This window comes from Scyliorhinus canicula, chromosome 7, assembly GCF_902713615.1.
Source record: "Scyliorhinus canicula chromosome 7, sScyCan1.1, whole genome shotgun sequence".
Classification (NCBI taxonomy): Eukaryota; Metazoa; Chordata; class Chondrichthyes; order Carcharhiniformes; family Scyliorhinidae; genus Scyliorhinus; species Scyliorhinus canicula.
In genome coordinates, this window is record NC_052152.1 from 46,124,028 (window position 1) to 46,150,198 (window position 26,171).

Genomic DNA, 26,171 nt, shown 5'->3' on the forward strand with positions numbered 1-26,171 from the left:
GTGATTATATCATCTTGGTGGGAAGACGATAGCATGCCACCATTCCTGTGCCATTTTGCTACCCTTGTTTTAGCCTACCCCAAAGGGCTGGTAAAATTCAACCCCTTAGGTCTTCCCAATTAAGAGCACAGAAACAAGCCATTCGGCGCAACAGGCGCGCGGTGTTTGGAGTCCAATCCATCTCTCCTCACCTAACTATATCAATGCTCACTTTCAAGTGTTTATTTAAATATACTTTTATTTTGACGATTAATAGAACTATCCTGTCTCATTCCCCTTCGAAGATTTAAACATCTGCACTACTGCATCTATAAACTGCAGATATCCGCACAGATGAAGTGCCCGGTCGAGAATGTTGTGTTCTGGGATTTGTAGTTCAATAATCTGCTGAGATCGGATGAAGAACTACAAATCCCAGGATTCAGTACATCCTCAGTCCCTCCGCCCAGGACTCGGATGCGTATTGGTGTAGCATTGAAGTTGTAGGCGGAAGGTCGTATGAAGGTAGAAAATAGAACAATTTGGTTCATAGCAAAAACAAACCGGCAATTAAATATAATTTCAGACGAAGATGTCTGAATTAACCGTGGCTACATCGTTGGGGACTGTGTCCGTTGGAAAGGCTGAAGAGAAGAAGCCTTTGAAACCATGTTGTGCGTGCCCTGAGACCAAGAAAGTCAGGGATGCCTGGTAATGGGAAACTTTTTCCTGCCTCTATTTATATCGGTGCCTTGAGTTGCTCTATTCAAAAAGGGCTTCTAGTTCGTGTACTTTCCGAGCGGACGCGCGCAAATTTGACACGAAGCTTTCTCCTCGGTTGAATTAGCTCGACCTGCTGTTAGTACTGCTTACTGACTTCACTCTCTAATGGCAATTGTACAGATTCAACCTCTCATCCTCACGCTAATAACTGCAAGAGTGTTTATTAGAAGGACGGGAGGAAATGTCCGATTTTCCAAGTGACATGCTTTGAAGTTGAAATTGGACAGCAAGAACTTCCTCATCAACTGTTGGGGAGGGTTGAAATTAATGTGGCAGGGGGGTGGGAACCAATGCAGGAAGTCGGAGAGTAGTAGAGGATAGAAACAAAAGTCAGTAAGGAGAAAAGTGGAAGGCAGAGAAACAGATTGAACTGCATTTATTTCAATGCAAGAGGCCTAACGGGCAAGGCAGGTGAACTCAGGGTATGGATAGGTACATGGGACTGGAATATTATAGCTATTACTAAAACATGGCTAAAGGAGGGGCAGGACTGGCCTTGATATTCTGGGGTACAGATGCGATAGGAAAGATAGACCAGGAGATAGGAGAGAAGGGGGAGTTGCACTTTTTATTAGGGACAGTATTACTGCAGTGCAGAGAGAGGATATTTCTGAGGGTTCACCCACTGAGTCTATATGGGCAGAACTGAAAAATAAGAAGGGTGAGATCACTTTGATAGGACTGTACTATAGGCCTCCAAATAGCGGGATATTGAGGAGCAAATATGTAAAGAGATTACAGATAACTGCTGGAAAAATAGGGTGGTAATAGTTGGGGACTTTAACTTTCTCACATTAACTGGGGCAGTCATAGCATTAGGGGTTTGGATGGAGAAAAATCTGTCGAGTGTATTCAGGAAGAATTCCTGATTCAATATGTGGATGGCCCGACTAGAGAGGGGGCAAAACCTGTCGTCCTCTTGGGGAAGGGCAGGTGACAGAAGTGTTAGCGAGGGACCAGTGACCATAATTACACTATTTTTAAGATAGCTATGGAGAATGATAGTTCTGGCCCAAAAGTTAAAATTCCAAATTGGGGCAAGGCCAATTTCGAAGGTATTAGGTGTGAAATTTCAAAAGTTGATTAGGGCAGCCTATTTGCAGGCAAGGGGACAGCTGGTAAGAGGGAGTCTTTCAAAAAATAATTAACTAGAGTGAAGGGTAAGGCTGGTAGAAGGAGGGAATCCTGGATGACGGGACATTGAGGCCATGGTCAAAAGGAAGAAGGAGGCATATGACATGCATAGACTGCTGGGATCAAATGGATCCCTTGAAGAGTATAGGGCTTGTCAGAGTAGAGATCGAAGAGAAATCAGGAGAGCAAAAAGGGAACATGAGATTGTCTTGGCAGATAAGGCAGAGCAAAATCCAAAGAGCTTTTACAGATACATAAATGGCGACTAGGGAGAGGGTAGGGCCTCTTCAGGATAAACAAGGCCATCTACGTGCAGATCCACAAGGGATAGGAGAAAGGCACGTATGTCAGGGAAATTGGGGAAATAAAAAGTGATGTCTTGAGGAGTGTACATATTAGAGAGAAGGAGGTGCTGGAGGTATTAAAGCGCATCAAGATAGATAAATCCCCAGGACCTGATGAAATGTATCCCAGGACATTGTGGGAGGCTAGGGAGGAAATCGCCGACCCCTAGCTGAGATATTTGAATTATCGACAGCCACAGGAGAGGAGCCTGAAAATTGGAGGGTAGCAAATGTTGTGTCCTTGTTTAAGAAGGGCTATAGGGCAAAGCCTGGGAACCACCGATCGGTTAGCCGTACTTCTGTAGTGGGTAAGTTGTTAGAAGGTATTCTGAGGGACAGGATCTACAGGCATTTAGAAAGGCAAGGGCTAATTAGAGAAAGTCAGCATGGCTTTGTCAGGGCAAAGTCATGCCTCACCAATTTGATTGAGTTTTTTGAAGGGGTAACCAAGAAGGTAGATGAGGGCAGTGCGGTCGATGTTGTCTATATGGACTTTAGCAAGGCCTTTGACAAGGTACTGCATGGTAGGTTGTTGCAAAAAGTTAAATTGGTTTGGTGACCGAAGGGTGGTTGTGGAGGGTTGTTTTTCAAACTGGAGGCCTGTGACCAGTGGTGTGCCTCAGGGATCGGTGCTGGGTCCACTGTTATTTGTTATATATATTAATGATCTGGATGAAAATGTAGGAGACATGATTAGTAAGTTTGCAGATGACACCAAGATTGGTGGCATAGTGAATAGTGAAGAAGGTTGTATAAGATTGCAACAGGATCTTGACCAATTGGGCCAGTGGGCCGATGAATGGCTGATGGAGTTTAATTTGGATAAATGTAAGGTGATACATTTTGGTAGATCAAATCAGGACAGGACCTACTCAGTTAATGGTAGGGAGTTGTGGAGAGTTATAGAACAAAGAGATCTAGGGGTACAGGTTCATAGCTCCTTGAAGGTGGAGTCGCAGGTCGACAGGGTGGTGAAGCAGGTATTCAGCATGCTAGGTTTTATTGGTCAGAATATTGAATACAGGAGTTGGGACGTCTTGTTGAAGTTGTGCAGACATTGGTAAGACCACACATGGTATACTGTGTTCTGTTCTGGTCACCCTATTATAGGAAGGATATTGTTAAACTAGAAAGAGTACAGAAGAGATTTACAAGGATGCTACCAGGACTTGATAGTCTGAGTTATAAGGAGAGGCTGAATAGGCTGGGACTTTTTCCCCTGGAGCGTAGAAGGCTTAGGGGTGATCTTATCGAGGTCAATAAAATAATGAGGAACATAGATAAGGTAAATAGTCAACATTTTTTCCCAACGGTAGAGGTGTCTAGAACTAGAGGGCATAGGTTTAAGGTGAGAGGGAAGTGATACAAAAGAGAGCAGAGGGGAAATATTTTCACACAGAGGGTGGTGAGCATCTGGAACAAGCTGCCAGAGGCAGTGGTAGAGGCAATACAATTTTTTCCTTTAAAAAAGTTAGTCAGTTTCATGGGCTGGTTGGGTATAGAGGGATATGGGCCAAATGCGGGCAACTGGGACTAGCTGAGTGATAGAAACTGGGCAGCATGGACAAGCTGGGCCAAAGGCCCTGTTTCCATGCTGTAAACATCTATGACTCTACTCAGTGAGATGACCACATTAACCATTTTTACTTGTGCAAAACTTTTTCAGTTTACGTAACAGAGGAACAGGGTAATTTGTAAGGAAGAGAGGAGAATATGGGTCTGGTAGGAAAGACAGGGAAAGTCTAAAGGAGAATTGTTGAAGTAGCATAGTGGTTTTGTGACATAGGAGCCAAGGCCCATAAAATCTCAGTGGAGATTCATTGAAGGTGGTAGGACAGGTGGAGAGAACAATTAATAAACCATACTGAGCTTTATTAATAGGGGCATAGAGTACAAGAGCAAGGAAGTTATGCAGAACTTACACAAGACCTCAGTTAGAATATTGTGTACAGTTCTGGCTGCCACACTAAATAGTCTTTTGGATGAGACCTTAAACTGAAGCCCTGTGTACCCTTTTGGATGGCATGAACAGTCAATGGCTCTATTAAGAAAACAAGCAGGTACTTCTTGATGTCCTGCACAATAGTTATCCCTTAACTAATGTCACCAAAACAAAACTTGGTCAATATCACATTGCTGTTCACATGTTGTTGAATTGGCTGCTGAATTTCCTTCATTACAACTGTAACTACTGTATATTTCAAAGTACTTCACTTACATTAATACACTTTAAAGTATCCTGGGTCATGAATGGCGCCATATCAATGTAAACTTTTCTTTCTTGTGTTACTGCCTTTTACTTTAAATAAGTGTTGATGTAGAGCCACTCAGAAGTTTAGTTCTGGAAAAGGATGTGGATTTAAATTACTTTTCAAAACTAACTTTACGCAACCAGTCTTTTTACTATTTTGTGAAAAAGAAAATCTTGCATTTCTGCGGCAAATTCATGATCATGGATGCCAAAAGCACTTTACTGTCAGCTAAGTCTTTTTGAAGTGTAGTCACTATTGTTACACAGGAAACGCAGCAGCCAATTTGCACACAGCAAGCTCCTGCAAATAGCAATGCGATAATGACCAGTTAATGTGTTTGTGATGTTGATTGAGAAATAAGGATTGGCCAGGACGCCAGGGATGACCATGGCGATTTTTGAGATAGTGCTATGGGATATTTTACCTCCATTTAAGAGGGAGAACAGGATCTTGATTTAAGGTCTCCTTCGAAAAGCATTACCTCATGTAGTTTAATATCAGTCCTATAGAAAAATTCAGCAACTCTAGCAGCATTTGTGGAGAGAGAAACAACATTAATGTTTCAAGACCAATATGACTGGGCACATGTGGTGCAAATGTTACTTGTCACTTACCAACCCAGGCCTAAATGTTGTCCAGGTTTTGCTGCAATGCATTTTCTGAGGAGTTTGAATGGAACACCTTTAATCTTAGCTGTAATGAGGCCTAGAATTGAGTAACTGAAACATTTTTGAAGCTCCAGTTGCTACTGGATTCAAATTGACTGCAAAATAAGATCGAAGCGCCATTTTACAGCATATCAAGTCCTCTTCCCATTCAAACCATCTGAAAATTTGGATGTTATGGATTATATTTAATCAATTTAATCCTTTCAGCAAATGTTCTGTAGAATTGTCTCATTATGGTGCAGTGGTTAGCACTGCTGTCTCACGGTGCTGAGGACCCGGGTTCGATCCTGGCCCCGGGTCTGTGTGGAGTTTGCACATTCTCCCCATATCTTGTGGGTCTCGCCCCCACAACCCAAAGATGTGCAGGATAGGTGGATTGGCCATGGTAAATTGCCCCTTAATTGGAAAAAATAATTTGGTACCCTATATTAATATTACAAAAAAGAATTGTCTCATTGACCTCACTTGGAATAGTCTGATAAAACTTTTGTTTTTATACTCTGCCTTAATTACTGAGATCTAACGTGTGGCATATTTATCAAGACCGTTATGCCTCTTCCCCCATCATGCCACAAAGAAAATTTGGTACAGGATGAAACCTGAAACCCAAATTTTCCAGATCATAACCTGTGCATGTTGTTTTAAGAATTAATTTACACTGACACAGTCATAATGCATCTGGGGACACTCGTGAGAAGAGTACAGTGGTAGTGGTGGATCTTAATCAGGTGCCTTAATTATATTCCCTTTGGTTGTACTTCCTAATGAAATATTGTTCTGATGGAGTTTCCATTGAAATGGTCAATGTCAAAATAATTTTATTTTCCATCATCCACAGTAAAGTAAGTTGAAAATCACACATTTGGACAACATTTTTGCTAGTCCCACCAGGTCTTTTTAACAAAAAATACCAAACCCAAAAAGCAGGAATGGAGACTGAATTGAAAGAGAAAATGCTGGAAAATCTCAGCAAATCTGGCAGTCTGATGACTCTTTGACAAAGAGTCATTGGACTCGAAACGTTAGCTCTTTTCTCTCCCTACAGATGCTGCCAGACCTGCTGAGGTTTTCCAGCCTTTTCTCTTTCGTTTCAGATTCCAGCATCTGCAGTAATTTGCTTTTATGGGGACTGAATTAATGGACTGCGCTATTTATGATTCCACTTCTCCATTTTATGGTTTCTATGTTCAGCATTTGAACAATTCCCCCCCCCCCCCCCCCCCCCCCGACTTAAAAAAATGAATCCAGAAATGTTATAATAATAATCATAATCTTTATTATTGTCACAAGTAGGCTTACATTAACACTGCAATGAAGTTACTGTGAAAATCCCCTAATCGCCACATTCCGGCACCTGTTCGGATACACTGGGGGAGAATTCAGAATGTCCAATTCATCTAACAGCACATCTTTTGAGACGTGTGGGAGGAAACCGGAGCACCCGGAGGAAACCCATGCAGACACGGCGAGAATGTGCAGACTCCGCACAGGTAGTGACCCAAGCCGGGAATCGAACCTGGGACTCTGGCACTGTGAAGAAACTGTACTACTGTGCCACCCAATGTTTGCTTAAGAGTACTTGTACAAAATTATTTCTCAGAAACAAACCGTTTTATTGAAAAATATTTTGAATTCAATTGAAAGCAGATTGTGCTACATAAAATAATATCTATGGAAGCTTTATGGTAGCAAAAGCAGCAAGACAGTGAACATTTTGGGTTGCTCACGGTACATATTTTGTGTTTTAATAATTTGAACAAGTCTGCTTAACGTTAATTCTATTCACAGTATTATTGAGAAAGGAGAGGAGAACTGCAAAGACTTGATTGAAGCTCATAAAGAATGCATGAGGGCGTTGGGATTTAAGATCTGATGAGGCAGTGTTTTGGAGGTGTGTGGTGAGTATTAATCCACTCCTTTCTAGCACTCTTTTCTAAATTTTATTTATCGAAACCATTCCATTTACAATGATTTATATGAATAACTAATACAAATTGTATACATCTTGAGAGTATGGATAATCATATTGAATTATTTTCCCCTAGAAAAAGGCACAGGATATTTTAGCAATACTTTCAGATTTGGAACATGCACCATAATTTTATTATGCTTTTAATATTTAACTGGATTTTTGCTTTTAAAGTCAAATAAGAATTTGCTACCTTTAACAGGAGCATTACAGTCTTAATTAACATTTGCATATGGATATCCTTTATAATGTTGCTTGGCTTGAGTATAGTATCTGAATTACTGAAGCTGGTCAGGGTCTCTTAGCCTCTTTCCTATCTCACTCTACATCAATTCCATGTTTGAATAAATGGAAGGAAAGAAGTGGAGCCAGCCAATTTTGGGATGGTAGAACACAGCTATTAGATTTTAGTGTGCAGTTAAGCTTTACTACCCTGCACAGCTTTTTGGGTTGTGGGGATGAGACCCACAGAGAGAGAGAGAGAGAATGTGCAAACTCCATACAGTGACCCGGGGCCGGGATCGAACCCGGGTCCTTAGCAGCGTGAGGCAGCAGTGCTAACCACTGCGCCACCCTGCTGCCCAGTAGAAAATCAAAGTTAAAGGAGAAGGTAGGCATGCAGGTTAATGATGAGGACTTTAAACTAGTTAAAGTGGAGGGGAGGGTTCAGGTGAGGTTTGTAAAGTTTCCAGAATAAGTAATAGAATGGAGAGTATGGAAAGCGGCAGGAATCTAACTTCAGGCACTACAGATAAGGGGAAAACTATGAGAAAGGGATGGTCATCGCATGACTTGAGGGTGTTTTACCTAAATGTGCGCAGTATATGAAACAAGGTAAATGAGCTTGTAGCACACATTGAATTTGGAGGGCACGATGTTGTGGGCATCACAGAGACGTGGCTGCAAAGAAATCTAAATATTCAATGATATGCATCCTGTCGAAAGGATGGGCAGAGGGGACAGGGTTGCCTTGTTAGTAATAAATTAAATTGGTAGCAAGAAGTGAAACTGGGTTGAAAGACGTAAAATCTGTGTGGGTAGAGTTGTGGAATTGCAAAGGGAAAAAGACCCCAATGAGAGTTGTACGGGCCTGCTAGCATTTGTTAGGATGTGGGGTGGGAAATAAATCAGAAGATAGAAAAGACATATAAGAACTGAAAAGGCAATATTACAATAATCATGGGTACTTCAATACGCAGGTGACCTGGGAAAATCAGCTTAGTAGCGGATCCCAAGAAAGGGAATTCATGGAATATCTACGAGGTGGTTTTTTGGAGCAGTTTGTGGTTGAGCCCACTAGAGAACAGGCAATTCTGGATTTGGTGATATGTAATGAGGCAGACTTGATTAGGGAACTTAAGGTGAAGGAACACTTAGGGGACAGTGACCGCAATATGATAGAATTCACCCTGCAGTTTGAGAGCGAGAAGCTGGAATCGGATGTAATGGTATTACAATGGAGGGGGGGAGGGGAGTGGAAGAAAAGGCAAGAGTGGACATTTGAGCACTGGAAAATGAGGCTGGAGAAGCAGAGAAACTTAGTAAGTACTGTGTATCAGTCTTCACGGTGGAAGACACCAGTGGCATACCAGAACTGCCAAGAGTGGGGGGAGAGGCGAGTGTAGTGGCCATCACTCAGGAGAAGATGCTAGGGAAACTGAAAGATCTGAAAGTAGATAAATCACCCGGACCAGATGAACTATGCCCGAGGGGTCTGAAGGAGATGGCTGAAGAGACTGTGGAGGCATTGGTAGTGATCTTTCAGGAATCACTGGAGGCAGGAAGGAATGGAAAATGGCTAATGTAACATCCCTGTTTAAGAAGGGGGGGAAGCAGAAGACAGGCAATTATAAACACAAAGGGACTTGGGAGTCAGAATTCTCTTAAGGTTAACATGCAGATTCAGTTGACTGTTAGGAAGGCAAATGCAATGTTAACATTCATTTTGAGAGGGTGAGAATACAAGAGCGAGAATGTACTGCTGAAGCTGTATACGGCTCTGGTCAGACCCCATTTGGAATATTGTGAGCAGTTTGAGACCCCATATCTAAGGAAGGATGTTGGCCTTGGAGTGGGTCCAGAGGAGGTTCATAAGATTGATCCCTGGAATGAAGGACTTGTCACATGAAGAGCGGTTGAGGACTCTGGGTTTGTACTGATGGAGTTTAGAATGGTGGGGGGGGGATCTTGTTGGAACTTACAGAATACTGAGAGACCTCGATGAGTGGACGTGGAGAAAACTTTTCCACTATAGGAGAGATGAGAACCCGAGGGCACGAAGGGACGACCCTTTAAAACTGACATGAGGAATTTCTTCAGCCAGAGGGTCGTGAATCTGTGGAATTTATTACCACAGAAGGCTATGGAGGCCACGTCACTCATTGCCAAGACAGAGATAGATAGATTCTTGATTAATAAGGGTATCAGGGGTTATGGGGAGAAGGCAGGAGAATGGGTGTGAGAAACAACAGCCATGATCGAATGGCAGAGCATCGGGTCGATGGGCCGAATGGCCTAATTCTGCTCCAATATTTTATGGTCCAACACTGACCTGGCCAATTTAAATTGTGTCAATTCAATACCTACAGGAATGTTGGGATTATTTATATTAGAATATAGATATTTTTGTAATCTAACCACACTACATCTGTCTTAAAATTATGCCTTTTCTTCACGAAACAGGATTGTGTATTGGATTAAATTAATGTGTGCTGTGCTGCCTGAAGTTGAATGAAGATAAGTTGTATGTGGATGCATTGCTACACAGGTGAATTGTTAAAGACAAAAGCTGGAACCGAAAACTCGTCTTCAGTGATTCGTTCCAAAAATTAGTCAGATTTGTGCTTTTTCTTGTCCAGTTACATAAAATCAAAGATACTTGAAAATTTGTATGATTTATCTTTAATAAAAGTTTGAAAATGTCACTTTGATCCTGCTTCATTTTATATAGGATTGGCAAACTTTTCATTTATCAGTATATTTTGATTCTATTTTCAAGTTGCACGCTCAGTGTTGTAAGCTTGTATTACAAAATTTAGCAGCTATACTGTAGAAACCTTATCTGTACTGGGGCTGGTTTAGCTCAGTTGGCTGGACAGCTGGTTTGTGTTGCAGAGTGAGGCCAACAGCGAAGGTTCAATATCTGTACCAGCTGAAGTTACTCATAAAGGTCCCGCCTTCTCAATCTAGCCCCTCACCTGAGATGTGGTGATCCTTGGGTTAAATCGCCACCAGTCAGCTCTCCCCCTCAACACCTGTAGTCACTTGGGATGAATTTACATTCTACTTCTGTAGCTGGGTTGCAAATGGATAGTTATTAAACTAGATATTTATATTGCAGGAAGAACATTCCAGAAATCAGTTTGCTACATTATTAACAGGACACTATTAGCTCTTGATGCACATTGCAGTAGTTTCCTTCTCTTTGCCTTGAAACTTTTATCTTTGCTGTAGATCGTGCTTGCTATTCCATTAACAGAAGGAGCAGGAGTAGGTAATTTAGCCCCTCGAGCCCGTCCGCCATTCAATACAATCATGGCTGATCTCATCTAGGCTTCATCTCCACCTTCCTGCCACTCTTCATAAGCCTTCATCCTGCTACTAATTAAAAATTAATCTATCTCCTCAAATTTGCTTAGTGTTCTGGTGTTCGCTGCACTCTGGGGTAGGAAATTCCACAGATTCACGACCCTTTGAGTGAAGTAATTCCTCCTTATTTCTGTTTTAAATCTACCACCCCTTAGCCTAAACCTATGGCCTCTCATAGAATACCCTGCAAGGGGAAACAGCCGCTCTACATCTACCCTGCCAAACTCCTTTTGCACTTTATATACTGCAATTAGATCTCCTCTCATTCTTCTAAATGCCTGCCTATTTTGTTTTCCAATTAAGGGGCAATTTAGCGTGGCCAATCCACCCACCCTGCACATCTTTGGTTGTGAGGGTGAGACCCATGCAGATACGAGGGAAATGTGCAAACTCCACAAAGACAGTAACCTGGGGCCGGATTGAATCCGGATCCTCGGCGCTGTGGGGCAGCAGTGCTAACTCTGTGCCACTTGTCAGCCTAATTTAATGTCATCTGCAAATTTGGCTACAGTACATTCTATCCCTGATTCAAAGTCATTAATATAGATTGGAAATAGTTGGGGCCTTAAGACAGATTCTTGTGGCACACTACTAGTTACAGCTTGCCAACCAGAAAAAGCTTTCTATTGGTTAGTCAATTCTCTATCCGAGCAAATCTATTACCCCCAACCCCATGGGATCTTGTGTATTAGCTTTTTGTACAGGACCTTATCAAATACCTTCCAGATAACTACATCTACAGGCCCCCATCCACTATGCTTGTTACATCTTGAAAGAACTCTAGCAAATCAATCAAACAGGATTTACCCTTCATAAAACCATGCTGACTCTGACGGATTGTGTTTTGATTTTCCAAATATCCCACTAAGACTTCCTTAATGATGGATTCCAACAATTTCCCAACAACTGACGTTAAACTAACTGGTCTGTAGTTTCCTACTTTATGCATTTATGCCTTTTTCCAATCCACTGGAACCTTTTCAGAATCAAGGACATTTTTGAATATAACCAATGCCTCCACTATCTCTTATCCCGCCTCCTTTAAGACCCTAGGATGTAGGGCCTGCAAATTATCTGCAAACCGGATGGTGACATTTTTAATAGAAAAGAAAAGGCTGCCCATTTGGCTGTTTTTTGTTTCTTTAAAATGCAATGGTGATGTAGCAGTCTCAAAGTTTTCTATTCAACTATACTACAGCACAATACTGAGTTAGTAAGAGTTGGTTTTGCCTCTGTTGCAGTTGGTGTGCTTTTTATGAGAATATCTCCAGATAGTTTGACACCAAATTAAAACCTCCAGCACCAATAGAGATATAATACAGCTTGTATAACTGCCTGTTTTTCCAACTAGATAAGTTTATCTAAACGTATTATCTACCTAAATTCACTTTAATTATTGAGGGTTGCAGGTTATGAGAAAAGAACTGGGAATTCAACCAAGTGGATTGCTCTTCAAAAGAACTAGTACAGACTCAATGAGATGAATGACTGACCTCTTCTGGTGCTGTACTCGTCAATTACTGAGGCTCAAACACTCTTTTTATAAGTTGCTTTGCTTTGGTATTGCTATTTAGGGCTTGGCTCTGAAAACTAACCTGCCATCATTTTAAAGTTCTGATGCAGTCTTTTGTGCCTGATGAATCCTGTTGATTAGTTCCAAATTAGAATTCCTTATTTTGAATCGCAATGAGGATCTCCGCTCATCAGTGCAGGAAGAAATTATGGCGCCCTGATCTCTCGGCAGCCCCCCCACTCCCCGCGATTCCTCCCAATGCCTCAACTCACCTGTTGGGGTTCTCGAGATCCACGCATCCTACCCCATATGGTCAGCGACCCCTGGGCCAGATCCCCACACAGGGAAAATGTCACCTGGAAACCTGGCAGTGCCAGGGTGGTGCTGCCAGACTGGTTGTGCCAACCTGACCAGATACCAACCACCCAGGGGCCTCCAATTGCCTGGGAGACCACCCAAGTGTCATTCTGCCTGATCCCAGTTTGTGGGGACCGATGCTAAATGCCGCCCTGCTCAAGTCTCCTCAGCAAGGCTGGTAGATCTGGGAGCCAGTTAGATTCACCGTTTGCAGAATTAAGTACAAGTCTGGGTCCTGCCCATTGTGGCAGGATCTAAATTGCGATGTCTCACGAGGCGTAAAGATCGTTGCAAAACCCGGAAGAGGCCTCTCGCAGCATCTATCGGCCACGTTCCCTCCCAATTCCGGTGGGACGCAGCAGGTAAATCGCACCCCTAGTCTCTCTAAGAGGCTAATTGTTTTTTTAAAAATAAGGGATACAGGCATATTGGATGCACAAATGACATGAATACGTATGCAATTATCGCTTCCTGTGATAATTGAAATGGGAGGACAAGATGGATTCCATCATCCTTTTGTAATACTGATTAAGAAAAAAGTGCAGATGAAGGGCACATCAGTAGGGATAACTCTAGAACAAAAAGTGTGAAAGAAGATTATTGCTTGCATTGAATAAGAATCTGATTTTACAGGTGTGCGGGAGGCTTGGCTCTTACACATTTTTGTTTTACTGTTGGGATGTTAACATCCAAAAAACCTTGCAGTGAATTAGTGACCCCGATTCGATTTGGGGCAGAATGGAGTCTCACTCGTGCGCTACCTCTACTCTTCATGCCATAATTACTGCACCACTGCCCTTCCCTCGGATCCGGTGGTGGTCTCCTCTCTTAGGATTTGGAAACAGCTTTGGCAGCACTTAAAGCTTTGTCCCCGCCTCCTTTAGTCCCTATTTAGAACAATCACCTCTTCTTGCCTTCTGGTTTGGACCCTTCATTTAAATCTTGGAAGGCAAAGGGACTTGAGCATTTTTGGTTCCTATTTGTAGAGGGGAGGTTTGCCAGTCTTAGGGAGCTGGCTGACAAACTTCAGTTGCCCAATTCTAGCCTCTTTCGTTATTTTCAGATTTGTGCCTTTTCCCTAAAGTTTTTCCTTCCTTTCCTTTGGCTCTGCCCTCTTTGCTGAATGTTTTATTCTTGACTCAACCTGGCGAGGGGTCTATCTCAGACCTATATGGCTATATTCTCTCGTCGGATCCCACCCCATTGAATGGGGGGAGGAAGAGATGGGAGAGGGAGCTGGGTCCTTTGCTTACTGATTGAAGCTGGAAAGGAGGCCCACTAAAGGGTCAACTCCACCTCCTCTTGTGCCTGGTTGAGTTTAATCCAGCTCAAAATGTTACACAGGACACACTTGACCAAGGCAAGGATGAGTAGGTTTTTCCCAACGTGGAGGACAAGTGTGATCGTTGTTCGCTTGCCCCACCTAACAACACGTATGTTTTGGTTCTGCCCCAAACTTTCCAGCTTCTGGGTTTCCTTTTTCAACACCATATCAGCGATTCTTCGGGTGATTCAAGGGCCATGTCCATTGATAGCCATATTTGAGGTCTCAGACTCTGGGGAAGGGGCAGATGTTGTTGCCTTTGCGTCACTGGTAGCCAGGAAGAGAATATTGCTTAGCTGGAGGTCTCCCATCACGCCTGGCTGGACGATTTGATGACATTCCTGTATTTATGAAAAATGAAATGTGCAATCAGGGGGTCAGTGAGGATGTTCTACCTTAGATGGCAACCATTTATTTATTTTTTTAAGGATCTAGACACCTTCGGGTGGTTTCGATAGAGGTTTTAGTTTGTTTTTTTATTGGGGATTTGTTTTGACTTTGTACCCTTACATCTTCGTTGGTTGATTGTTATAGTGTTATTGTATAAAACTTCAATAAATATACTTTTTTAAAAAGCATCTGTTTTTACAATCTCCATTTGTGCAATGGCATTAAGAAAGAAACCAATCACACAATGTCTTGACAAATTTTCATTATTCCATAATTGTTTGCTGTTACGAAATATAACTGTTTGCTATAACTATTATGAAACCCTGCTTTATATTCTGTTATTTCCCAAACAAGAACCATAAATCTATTCGTCAAATCTAGCCAGTGAGTATTGTACCATAGGGCATAAGTGACCACGACTTAGGCATGGTCTTCGGTTCAGCAAAGGAAATTATCTTTTGCACAAACTGTTTTTTTGCCTTCACACTGCATCTCTGGCTGAGCTGTTTCCTGGGGTTGGCTGCCCCTCTCTTTGTCGTTGCTTCTTCAACACCTGTGACTAGCCTGCTTCCTGGCAAGCTAAATGTATCAATTACAAAGAACACCCTGTTTCTTTCCCCTAAATACATGCCAGTTTTATTTTACTGTGTAAGAAACAATGCATTCATTTTAATAGCATACTATCATTTCATGGCAATAAGCGATGTTATTTCCTCACTGTTTCATCATTTTATAGGGAAAGAAATCACATCTATATGATGCCCAAAATACTTTGCATAAAATTAATTACTTTATAGAATTAATTGCTGTTAAATACAAAAATGTCAGCAATTCTACAAACTGAATTGGCGTCTAGTCGCCTATGGGGCCATACTTGGGGTGTCGGACCGGCTGGAACTGCAGGCGGGGGTGCAGGGTCGGATGTCTTGGCCTTCGCCTCGCTGATCGCTCGCTGGTGGGTTCTGTTGGAGTGAAGGTCAGCTGCTCCACCCAAGGCTTCAGTATGGCTGGGGAATCTTATGGAGTTTGTACACCTTGAGAAAATTAAGTACAGCATAAGGTGTGCAATTGAGGGGTTTTACAAAAGGTGGCAACTATTCTGTACTTTAAAGAGTTTGTCACCATCAAATGTTGGGTGGACGGGGTTCCAGGGGGTTGTTGTTTCTTTGGGTTTGTTTTTCTTGTTTTAATGTTTTGTACTTATCAAAAAATGTTTATTAAAAATATGTTTTTAAAGTATAAGTTATATACATATTCGTGAAATTTTCTTTTCTGGAAGAAATCATTAATATTTTAATTCTAAAGGTGAAAGCGTGAAAGAACATTAATGCTTGCATTGAATAATCATCAGATTTTTTTGATTGGGCAGTCGGTAATTCTGTACAAATAAGATGTCCTATATTTGAATATGTCCTAAATCTGAAGTCAGTTAATGTAGTCCCATAGTGTATGTTGGCTATTAGCTTCTTCATTTTAATTGATTTCCATATCTCTAAGGGAATTTTGTAAGTTTTAGTATAAATTCTATTAACCAACATCCGAGTTGCAAATTCGGACCCACCATCCAGACCTGTGCAAACTTCCAAAAAGGTTTTGCTGTGTGTCTAATCTCAGTGCTTTGATAGTCAAAGATCAGTACAGCGAAAAGATTTTTCCCCCACTCCTAATTACTAATCAGAATGCAATATTTGCATTTTGAAGTCACAAAACAGCCTCCTTTTCAACATTCATCATATCGGTGTGTCAGTGGCACTCGGGTGCGATTCAGCTAATTGGGTACAAAGTCCCATAGCGAGCACATTTAGCCACGACTCACGTTGTATAAGAGGCCTCACTTTGTAATGGGGAGCTCCGCTCGCCAGAGCTCCCCGGTGTAGCGAGAGATCGAGACACCATTTTAAAATGTCGTCCCGATCTCCGAGGCCCCTGAAGCGACCCCTGACCACCACAACCCATACCTGCACACAGGGCATGATTGCACGTGTGCAAAAATGCCAGCTTGGCACTACCAACCTGACCCTGGCAGTGCCACCTGGACACTGCCAGGCTGATGCCCAGATGGCACCGGGGCACCACCCTGCCCAAAGGGGATCCAGCTGGTGGCCTTCAAATTCCCTGGGAGTCCCCCACGAGGGCCACTCCGTCTGGTCCCCATTTGTGGAGATCAGTACTGAATGACGCTTATTCAAGGTGAAGGGAATGAATCCCAAAGCCTCTGGTACCGTGGGAATCTGCACATTTGAGTGAGACTAGCTGTCTCGCCCTAATATGCAGATTTGCCAAATTGTGATCTCGGCCATTGTTTACATTGCAACATCTGTGAGATCGTGTTGGATCTCGCAAGGCGTTGTGAGCCGGGTAGATCCCGGGAGCGGGATCTCCTGGCTTTTATCAGATGTGCTGCACCGCGGCGAGCTGCTTTTCGGTCGCAGCGTGGCTGTTGGATCGTGCCTGGGTGCTCTGTGACCCCAATCACAGGAATTTATTTGGAAAGCAAGCATTTTGCCTTGGGTGGCATTTATCGCTTGCTGTATCATACTCGTCCAATGCCATTTGTGCTATCCAGAATGTCCCCAGAATGTAACACTGCCTGGCAACAGGTCAGGTGACTTTGCTGTTGGGAGGGTGTTGATTACAGGACAGTGTGTCATAAAGCAAATAACAAAGTCTTCAGTAGGTTAACTGTAAGTCTTCATTAACTATGAAAACTATTTATATAAGAACTATTTGCATATGTACAGTAAAGGATAAAGGCTAGGAGCTCTATGCTTGGGTCTTTACCTGTCTCTGCTCAACATCACACTGACCCCTGGGTCCAGGTAATGTCTTCTTACATCATTGTGTGCGCTGTACTGTACTCAACCACACTAAACAAACCCTTATACTATACCTCCCGCAACTCTTTATCCAATATATATGGAGTTATACAAGTTTAGTTCATGTCTTGCATTGTTATCAATCTCAAATATTTACATTGTTGTTACTATTATTGCTATTACTATGTTAATGCTATTACTGTATTAGCATTGCTACAACATTCTCACCATCCCATCTCCTTCCTTCAAGTCCTTGCTCAACACCACACTGACATCTGGGTCATGTAGCGTCTTATATCACTGTGTGGACAGTACTGTACCCAATCCCACTTTAACCCTGTATGTAGGACAAAATACTGGAAAATCTCAGCAAGTCTGGCAGCATCTGCAGGGAGAGAAAAGAGCTAACGTTTTGAGTCCAGATGACCCTTTGCTTTGACAAAGGGTCATCTGGATGAAACGTTAGCTCTTTTCTCTCCCTACAGTGCTGCCAGACCTGCTGAGATATTCCAGCATTTTCTCTTTGGTTTCAGATTCCAGCATCTATAGTAATTTGCTTTTAACCCTGTATGTGCCAGACTCATATACTACATTGCTTACCATGGGGACAGGTTGGGACTTGGTGATCAAGATGCAAATTCTCACACCTGAAACAAAGGCTTTCTCCATCTCTGTGACCTTGAACAGAAAGAGTGGTCAGCAGAGAGAATAAGGCTCTGTGAGCTACCAAGTAGAAATGCGAAAGGTAAGACGGTCACTGGTCAAAAAGGCACATCCCATGGCAGTCTAAGAAATCTGGAAGATTTATCTCTGCATGACCAGGGATAGAATCACCACAGTGGGCTTTACTGCTCGCATTCTCCAAAAACTGAGAGAAGCGCCTGTTGACAGTCACTCAGTGTTAAGACTCGGCGAAACATGGCGAAATAATTCCAGTGGAAGTTGGGAGTGATATTGGTTCTCGGGTTCTCTGAGAGCAGGATGTAAAGGATAACTGTAGTGTGGACTTTTCGGTTGTGTTAAAGGTTAAAGAGGAATATCTTTTCTGTAGTTTACTGTATTGCTTGTTGACTAAATATTGTCGAGCTGTCGGATAAAAGTCCTCTCCAACTGGACTTTTATAAAATCCCAAGATCCATGGACTTAAACTGCAAATAAACGGATCAAACCTCAACACACAGAGGCAGGCTATACTGTCAGGGGTTAATCTTCAAAGCATGTCAACATTGAAACCAAATTTATACAATGTATGACCATGGCACAAGATAGTTGCCATCAGAAAACTCAATTTGAGAAGTTTGGAAGACCATCGTAGCAGATGGCTGCAGACAACAGCCATCATACAAACAATATCAACAACAGTTCATGAAAAATGGACATTGTCACATGCATATCAATCTGGGAGCCATAGGGTCCATTGCTTTGGTCAAAGAAACAACTTCAATGATGAATGGGTTTTTCTGGGCCAAGGCAGGGATTAGACTAAAGAGATTAAAAAGGTGCTAAACACTGACCATCCAGCAGAATGTTTCCAGGAATTGTGTTTTGATATTTTCAATAAGATTTGTAATAAAAAAGCCAAGACCGTAGAATCTGGCATTGCAATCGGAAGGAGAGTCCGAGCCAGTCACCTTGACTCAGGCCTACTTCCAACACCGTCAAGGTCAGCCAAATTCGGGATCTTGAGTGTTTTCAGCCATAACGTGGTGATATTGCCCTGAAGCGTTGAGGTTGCAGTCACCAAGGAGGATAAGGGATGGTCAACCTGATTGGTGAATCTACAGCTTGCACTGGAAAGACCAACTTTGTGGGGAGTTGTAAGTCATCAGCCAGATCCGAGGGATATTCGGGCTGAGGTTTAAGGATATTTTACGGGTAACAACCAAATTCAGAAAGGGTTTGGGTTGAATTAAGTATGGTTTGGGGCAGAAACTTGGGATTTTGCCTGTGGTTTTTTTGTAGTCAAGAACTAACAGTAAGTTTAAGCAGGAGTGTGCACACCTACCATTGCCAATAACACTCTGGTATACTTTCAGGTTCCTCTTCCGTATATGCTTTCTGGTATATCCGTTTTATTTCTACATCTTTCTGTTGTAACTCCGCCAATTTTTCTGAACTAAAAATACCTGCCTCATCCTCCATCTGCTCTTGTTCTTTTTCAACCATCTGATCAAAAATCGTTTCTGATAATTGCACTTCCACTTCATCTTCACTCTTTGATTTCTCCTCTTGTCTTAACCTGTGACTTTGCGACCGGGAAAATTCACAATCCGGAAAAATCCCAGGATATTCGTCCTTCAACACTTCAGTTGTCTGATTTTCCACTGGCCTATCAACGACAGTAGGCATCACTCCCACCTGCGATCCAGCTATATCATTACCCAAGATAAACTGTATTCCTGGACAAGATAGTTTCTCTATTACTCCTACTACCACTTCACCACTCTTCACTGGACTTTCCAACCTTACCTTATATAATTGAACACTACTCCCCTCTCACCCTGAATTCCACATATTACCACCTTTTCTGGCAATATTCTTCCCAAACTACATAACTCCTCATCTCTTACCATTAAAGATTGACTCGCTCTTGAATCTCTTAAAATTGTGACTTCTTTGCCTACTCCTCCTGATACACATGAGTAAACTTTACCCACACAAGTATTCTTTAAAAAGATCTGGCACCTTCTTATCAATCACCTCTTGATCAGGCTGTACAATCTTTTGCACCTCCTTCACTTTACTTGGGCTTTCCTTTTCCACCTTAACAAACCCCACTGTCTTATCCTGTTTTACTACATCAGCCTTCCCGATGCTTTTCTTCAACCATCAACACTGACTTTACATGGCCTAGTTTATTACAGTGAAAACATTTGAAACTTTTCATTTCTTTTCCACCCTCCTGGATTTATTTTTTAATCTTCAGGTACACTCCTTATTATCTACCATCAGATCACCTTTATCTTCATCACTTGAGTATTTCTCTTTTCCCCAGTTTCTATCCTTCACCGGCTGAAACTGATGTCGGAAACCAAGCTTTGATTTATGAACCAATTCATAATCATCTGCCATTTCTGCTGCTAAACTCGCAGGTTTAACCCTCTGCTCTTCCACATGAGTTCTCACTGCATCAGGAATTGAATTTTTAAACTCCTCCAAAAGTATAATTTCTCTGAGAGCTTCATACGTTTGGTCTATTTTCAAAGTCCTTATCCACCTATCAAAATTACTCTGATCCTTTCAAACTCCATGTATGTTTGACCAAATTATTTCCTTAAATTTGTAAACGTTTGTTTGTAGGCTTCAGGCACTAGCTCATATGCACCTAAGATAGATTTTTTTTCACCTCCTCATACGTCCCAGATACCTCCGGTAGTGATGCAGACACTTCACTCGCCCTACCTACCAGTTTTGTTTGAATCAGTAATATCTACATGTCCTGTGGCCATTTCATTTGTTTAGCTACCTTCTCAAATGAAATGAAAAAGGCTTCCACCTCCTTCTCGTCAAACCTTGGCAATACTTGGACATATTTAAATAGATCCCCACCTAGCCTTCGACTATGATGCTCTTTCTCACTCTCCTCATCACTACCCTCCAACTGTATGTTTCCCTTTACATCTGCTAATTTTAACTGACTTATGTTTCAAAACCATTTTCTGAAGTTCAAACTCTCTCTCTTTCCCTTTCCTCTCTATCTCTTTCCTTTTGTTCTGCTCGGGCTATTTTTTTGTTTCTTTCTTCTCCCTCCTTTTCTTTCTCCCCGATCTGTATCTCCCTTTCTCTTTCTTTTTCTCTCATTGCATATCAAGCTGCTTTAATTCTTTTTCATGTTCAAGTTGCTTAATCTTCAACTAGATCTTTGCTATTTCTAATGAGTCAGACTGTATCTCAGGCAACTTTAAATGCTTAGCCACCACCACAATCACCTCACCTTTTTGCATTTTGTCAGCTAATGTTAACTGCAATGTTTTTACCAAATCTAACAGTCTGCTTTTAGTCTCTGTCCATAGTCTCTTGCAGTGGAAAGCATTTAGGGGCATTGTTTTAAAAATAAATAAATTTAGAGTACCCAATTATTTATTTTTTTTCCAGTTAAGAGGCAATTTAGTGTGGCCAATCCACCTAACCTGCACACCTTTGGGTTGTGGGGGTGAAACACACGCAGACATGGGGAGAATGTGAAAACTCCACACGGACAGTGACCCAGGGCCAGGATTCGAACCTGGGTCCTCAGCGCCACAGTCCCAGTTCTAACCACTGCGCCGCATGCCACCCTATTTAGGGGCATTGTTGACGGCGCCTCTGCCGTTCTCATCGGCCAGGTACTCCATGAGCCCAGTGGTGGTGTCAGCCTTGAGGGTATGGGGGTAGTGGCGGCAGCATCTGAGGTTGGAAGGTGCCTCGGTGTTGGCACCGATTTGTGACAACCACAGGGGGGCTTGTTGCGAGCTTTTGGTGGTGGTGACAGGCAGGGATCGAATGGTTCAGGAACCTGTTTGCAAGGTGCAGCTTTGCGAGCTTAGAGGACCTGGAAGAGGAATATGAGTTGCCCAGCAGGAAAGATTTAGATACTTACAAGTTTGGGATTTTGGAGGAAGCAGGTGCCGTCCTTTCCAGGTTTGCCGTCCTTGGGATTGCAGGATAAGGTGCTGTCTTGGGAGGGTGTGGGTGAGGGGAAGGCGTCCGAGATTTACAAGGAGCTGATGGACAGGGAGGGAGCCCGATAGGAGAAGTTAAACAGAAATGGGAGGAGGAAATGGGGAGGAAGTTGGAGGCCGGGATGTGGGAGGAGGCCCTGAGGAGGGTGAATGCATCCTTGTCGTGTGCAAGGCCTTTTCCAGTTCAAAGTAGTTCATAGGGTGCATATGACATGGCTAGGATGAGTAGGCTCTTTGAGGGAATAGAGGGTAGGTGTGGGCAGTGCGTGGGAAGGTCTGAAAACCATGTCCACATGTTCTGGGCTTGCCAAACTGAGAGGTTCTGACAGGAATTTGCAGACGTAATGTCTGAGGTGTTGAGGGTGCAGGTGGTCCCATGCCCAGAGGTAGCGATATTTGGGGTGTTGGAAGACTCGGGTGTCCAGGGAGCGACAGAGGTCGATGTCTTGGCCTTTGCCTCCCTGATAGCCCAGAGACAGATTTTGCTTGGGTGGAGGGATTCGGAGCCACCAAAACTGGGGGTGTGGGTGAGCGATCTGGCGGAATTTCTGAGGTTGGAAAAGATTGAGATAGTCTTGAGAGGGTTGATTGATTGCTTCGCCTGGAAGTGGAAACCATTCATCAACTTCTTTAAGGAGGACTGAGGTGTCAGAGGGTGGAGGGAGGGAGGGTGGAGGGAGGGCTGGGGAGGAAATAAGGGGGTTAAAATGGGGAAGGCAGGATGAGAGGAGGGGAAGGGCAGGGGTGGTGTGGGTGTTGATTATTCATGTTGTACCAGTGTGTTCTAGCTCTTATTTGTGTGTTTGTTGTTTATATAAATGCCTGAATAAAAATATTTTTTAAAAAACCTCTGCAGAGCTGCCACATCCAGCCAACTCACTGGAGGAGGAGGCTTCACAAATATCCCCATTCTCAATGATGGAGGAGCCCAGAACATCTGTGCAAAAGACAAGGCTGAGGCATTCGCAACAATCTTAAGCCAGAAGTGCCAAATGGATGATCCATCTTGGTCTCCTCCGGACGTCCCAGCATCACAGATGTCAGTCTTCAGCCAATACGATTCACTCCAGGTGATATCAAGAAACGGCTGAAATCACTGGATATTGCAAAGGCTATGGGCCCTGACAATATCCCGGCAATAATACTGAAGACTTGAGCTCCAGAACGTGCAGCACCCCTAGTCAAGCGTTCCAGTACAGCTACAACACTGGCGTCTACCTGGCAATGTCGAAAATTGCGCAGCTGTGTCCTGTACACAAGAAACAAGACAAATCCAACCCAGCCAATTATAATCCGATCAGTCAACTCTCCATCATCAGCAAGGTGATAGAAGGAGTCAGCAACAGTGCCATCAAGTGGCACTTACTCAGCAATAACTTGCTCACAGATGCTCAGTTTGGGTTCTGCCAGGGTCACTCAGCTCCTTGGTTCAAACATGGACAAAAGAGCCGAATGCCAGAGGTGAGGTGAGAGTGACTGCCCTTGACATCAAGGCAGCATTTGACCCAGTAAAGCATCAAGGAGCCCGAGCTAAACTAGGGTCAATGGGAGTCAGGGGGAAAACTCTCCGCTGGTTAGAGTCATACCTGGCACAAAGGGACGATGGTTGTGGTGGTTGGAGGTCAATCATCTCAGCTCCAGGATATCACTGCAGGGGTTTCTCAGGGTAGTGTCCTAGGCCCAACCATCTTCAGCTGCTTCATCATTGACCTCCCTTCCATCATAAGGTCATAAGTGGGGATGTTTGCGATTGACAACACAATGTTCAGCACCATCACAACTCCTCAGCTAATGAAGCAGTCTGTGTCCAAATGCAGCAAGACCTGCACAATATCCAGGTTTAGGCTGACAAGTGACAAGTTACATTTGTGCCACACAAGTGCCAGGCAATGAGCATCTCCTACAAGAGAGGATTTAACCATCGCCCCTTAACATTCAATGACATTGCCATCGCTGAATCCCCACAACCATCACCCTGGCGGTTACCATTGATCAGTGGTGCACGATCAATTGTACAAAGACTAAGGTTGGATACAACTGTGGCTTTATTGCAGTAAGATGTGTGGCCTCCCACAGCAGTTGGCGAAATGGCTGTTGAATAGAGGACATGCATATTTATACTCCCCCTACTGGGCGGAGCCAGCAGGCAGGGGCTACTGGCGAATCTGTAGTACAGGTCCTACCTTACATCACCTAATACAGGTGTAACAGTGGTTTACCATAATCAGAAACTAGGGACTAGCCATATTAATACTGTGGCTACCAGAGCAGGTCAAAGGCTAGGAATCTTACAGCGAGTAACTCACCTCCTGACCCCCCCCCCCCCCCCCCCCCCCCCCCCAAAGCCTGTCCACCATCTACAAGGCACAAGTCAGGAGTGCAATGGAATACGCTCCACTTGCCTGGATGACTGCAGCTCCAACAACATTCAAGAAGCTCGACACCGTCCAGAACAAAGCAGCCCGCTTGATTGCTCCTCCTTCCACAAACATTCAAACACTCCACCACTGATGAACAGTAGCAGCCGTGTGTACCATTGGCAGATACACTGCAGTAACTCATCAAGGTACCTGAGACGACACTTTCCAAACCCATGACCACTACCATCTTTTTTGATTTGATTTGATTTATTATTGTCAAATGTATTAGTATACAATGAAAAGTATTGTTTCTTGCATGCTGTACAAACAATGCATATCGTACATAGGGAAGGAAGGAGAGACTGCAGAATATAATGTTACAGTTATAGCAAGGTGTAGAGAAAATATCAACTTAATACAAGATAGGTCCATTCAAAAGTCTGATGGCTGTAGGGAAGAAGCTGTTCTTGAGATGTTGGTACGTGACCTCAAACTTTGGTATCTTTTTCCTGACGGAAGAAGGTAGAAGAGAGTATGTCCGGGGTGGGTGGGGTCCTTAATTATGCTGGCTGCCTTTCTGAGGCAGCGGGAATTGTAGATAGAGTCAATGGATGGGAAGCTGGTTTGCGTGATGGACTGGGCTACATTCACGACCTTTTGTAATTTCCTGCGGTCTTGGGCAGAGCAGGCTCCATACCAAGCTGTGATACAACCAGAAATAATGCTTTCTATGGTACATCTGTAGAAGTTGGTGAGGGTCGTAGCTGACATGCCAAATTACCTTAGTCTTCTGAGAAAGTAGAGTCGTTGGTGGGCTTTCTTAACTATAATGGCAGCACGGTAGCATGGTGGTTAGCATAAATGCTTCACAGCTCCAGGGTCCCAGGTTCGATTCCCGGCTGGGTTACTGTCTGTGCGGAGTCTGCACGTCCTCCCCGTGTGTGCGTGGGTTTCCTCCGGGTGCTCCGGTTTCCTCCCACAGTCCAAAGATGTGCGGGTTAGGTGGATTGGCCATGCTAAATTGCCCGTAGTGTCCTAAAAAGTAAGGTTAAGGGGGGGGTTGTTGGGTTACGGGTATAGGGTGGATACATTGGTTTGAGTAGGGTGATCATTGCTCGGCACAACATTGCGGGCCGAAGGGCCTGTTCTGTGCTGTACTGTTCTATGTTCTATAGTGTCGGCATGGGGGGACCAGTACAAGCTGTTGGTGATCTGTACACCTAAAAATCTGAAGCTCTCGACCCTTTCTACTTCGTTCCCATTGATGTAGACAGGGGCATGTTCTCCACTACGCTTCCTGAAGTTGATGACAATCTCCTTCGTTTTGTTGACATTAAGGAAGAGATTATTGTTGTCGCACCAGTTCACCAGATTCTCTATCTCATTCCTGTACTCTGTCTAGTCATTGTTTGAAATCCGACCCACTGCGGTGGTGTCATCAGCAAATTTGAAAATCGAGTTGGAGGGGAATTTGGCCACACAGTCATAGGTGTATAAGGAGTATAGTAGGGGGCTGAGGACATAGCCTTGTGGGGCACCGGTGTTGAGGATGATTGTGAAGGTGGTGTTGTTGCATATCTTTACTGATTGTGGCCTGTGGGTTAGAAAGTTCAGGATCCAGTCGCAGAGGGACGAGCCGAGGTCAAGGCCACGGAGTTTGGAGATGAGTTTTGTAGGAATGATGGTGTTGAAGGCTGAGATGTAGTCGATAAATAGGAGTCTGACATAGGTGTCTTTGTTATCTAGGTGTTGCAGGGTAGAGTGCAGGGCCATGGAGATGGCGTCTGCTGTGGACCTGTTGCAGCGGTAGGCGAACTGCAGTGGATCAAGGCAATCTGAGAGGCTGGAGTTGATTTGTGCCATGAATAACCTTTCGAAGCACTTCACGATGATGGACGTCAGAGCCATCTAGAAGGACAAGAGCAGCAAATACCTGAGAGGTACCCCTCCAAGTCACTCACCACCTTGACTTGGAAATATATCTCAGTTCCTTCACTGTCGCTGGGGAAAAATCCTGGAACTCCCTCCCTAAT

The 26,171-nt window shown here is 43.4% G+C and overlaps 1 protein-coding gene across 2 annotated transcripts; it reads left to right on the plus strand.

Moving 5' to 3' along the window:
- The first annotated feature begins 422 nt into the window (after positions 1–422).
- LOC119968929 (cytochrome c oxidase copper chaperone) lies at positions 423–10,053 on the plus strand. 2 transcript variants are annotated; one of them, XM_038801933.1, is made up of 3 exons: positions 423–690; positions 6,949–7,051; positions 9,812–10,053. In XM_038801933.1, exons 1-2 carry the CDS (start codon positions 572–574, stop codon positions 7,031–7,033), a joined length of 204 nt encoding a protein of 67 aa, XP_038657861.1. In that variant the 5' UTR covers positions 423–571; the 3' UTR covers positions 7,034–7,051; positions 9,812–10,053. The 2 variants fall into 2 exon arrangements, with proteins under 2 accessions (XP_038657861.1, XP_038657860.1); XM_038801932.1 differs by having other exon boundaries at positions 427–690; positions 6,949–7,058.
- The last annotated feature ends 16,118 nt before the right edge of the window (positions 10,054–26,171 follow it).

Bases quoted from the DNA above. Each gene is read 5' to 3' on its own strand.
- LOC119968929 (XM_038801933.1), top strand. From the start codon at position 572: ATGTCTGAATTAACCGTGGCTACATCGTTGGGGACTGTGTCCGTTGGA. The intron at 691-6,948 runs GTAATGGGAAAC...TTCTATTCACAG, and splicing joins AAGAAAGTCAGGGATGCCTG to TATTATTGAGAAAGGAGAGG.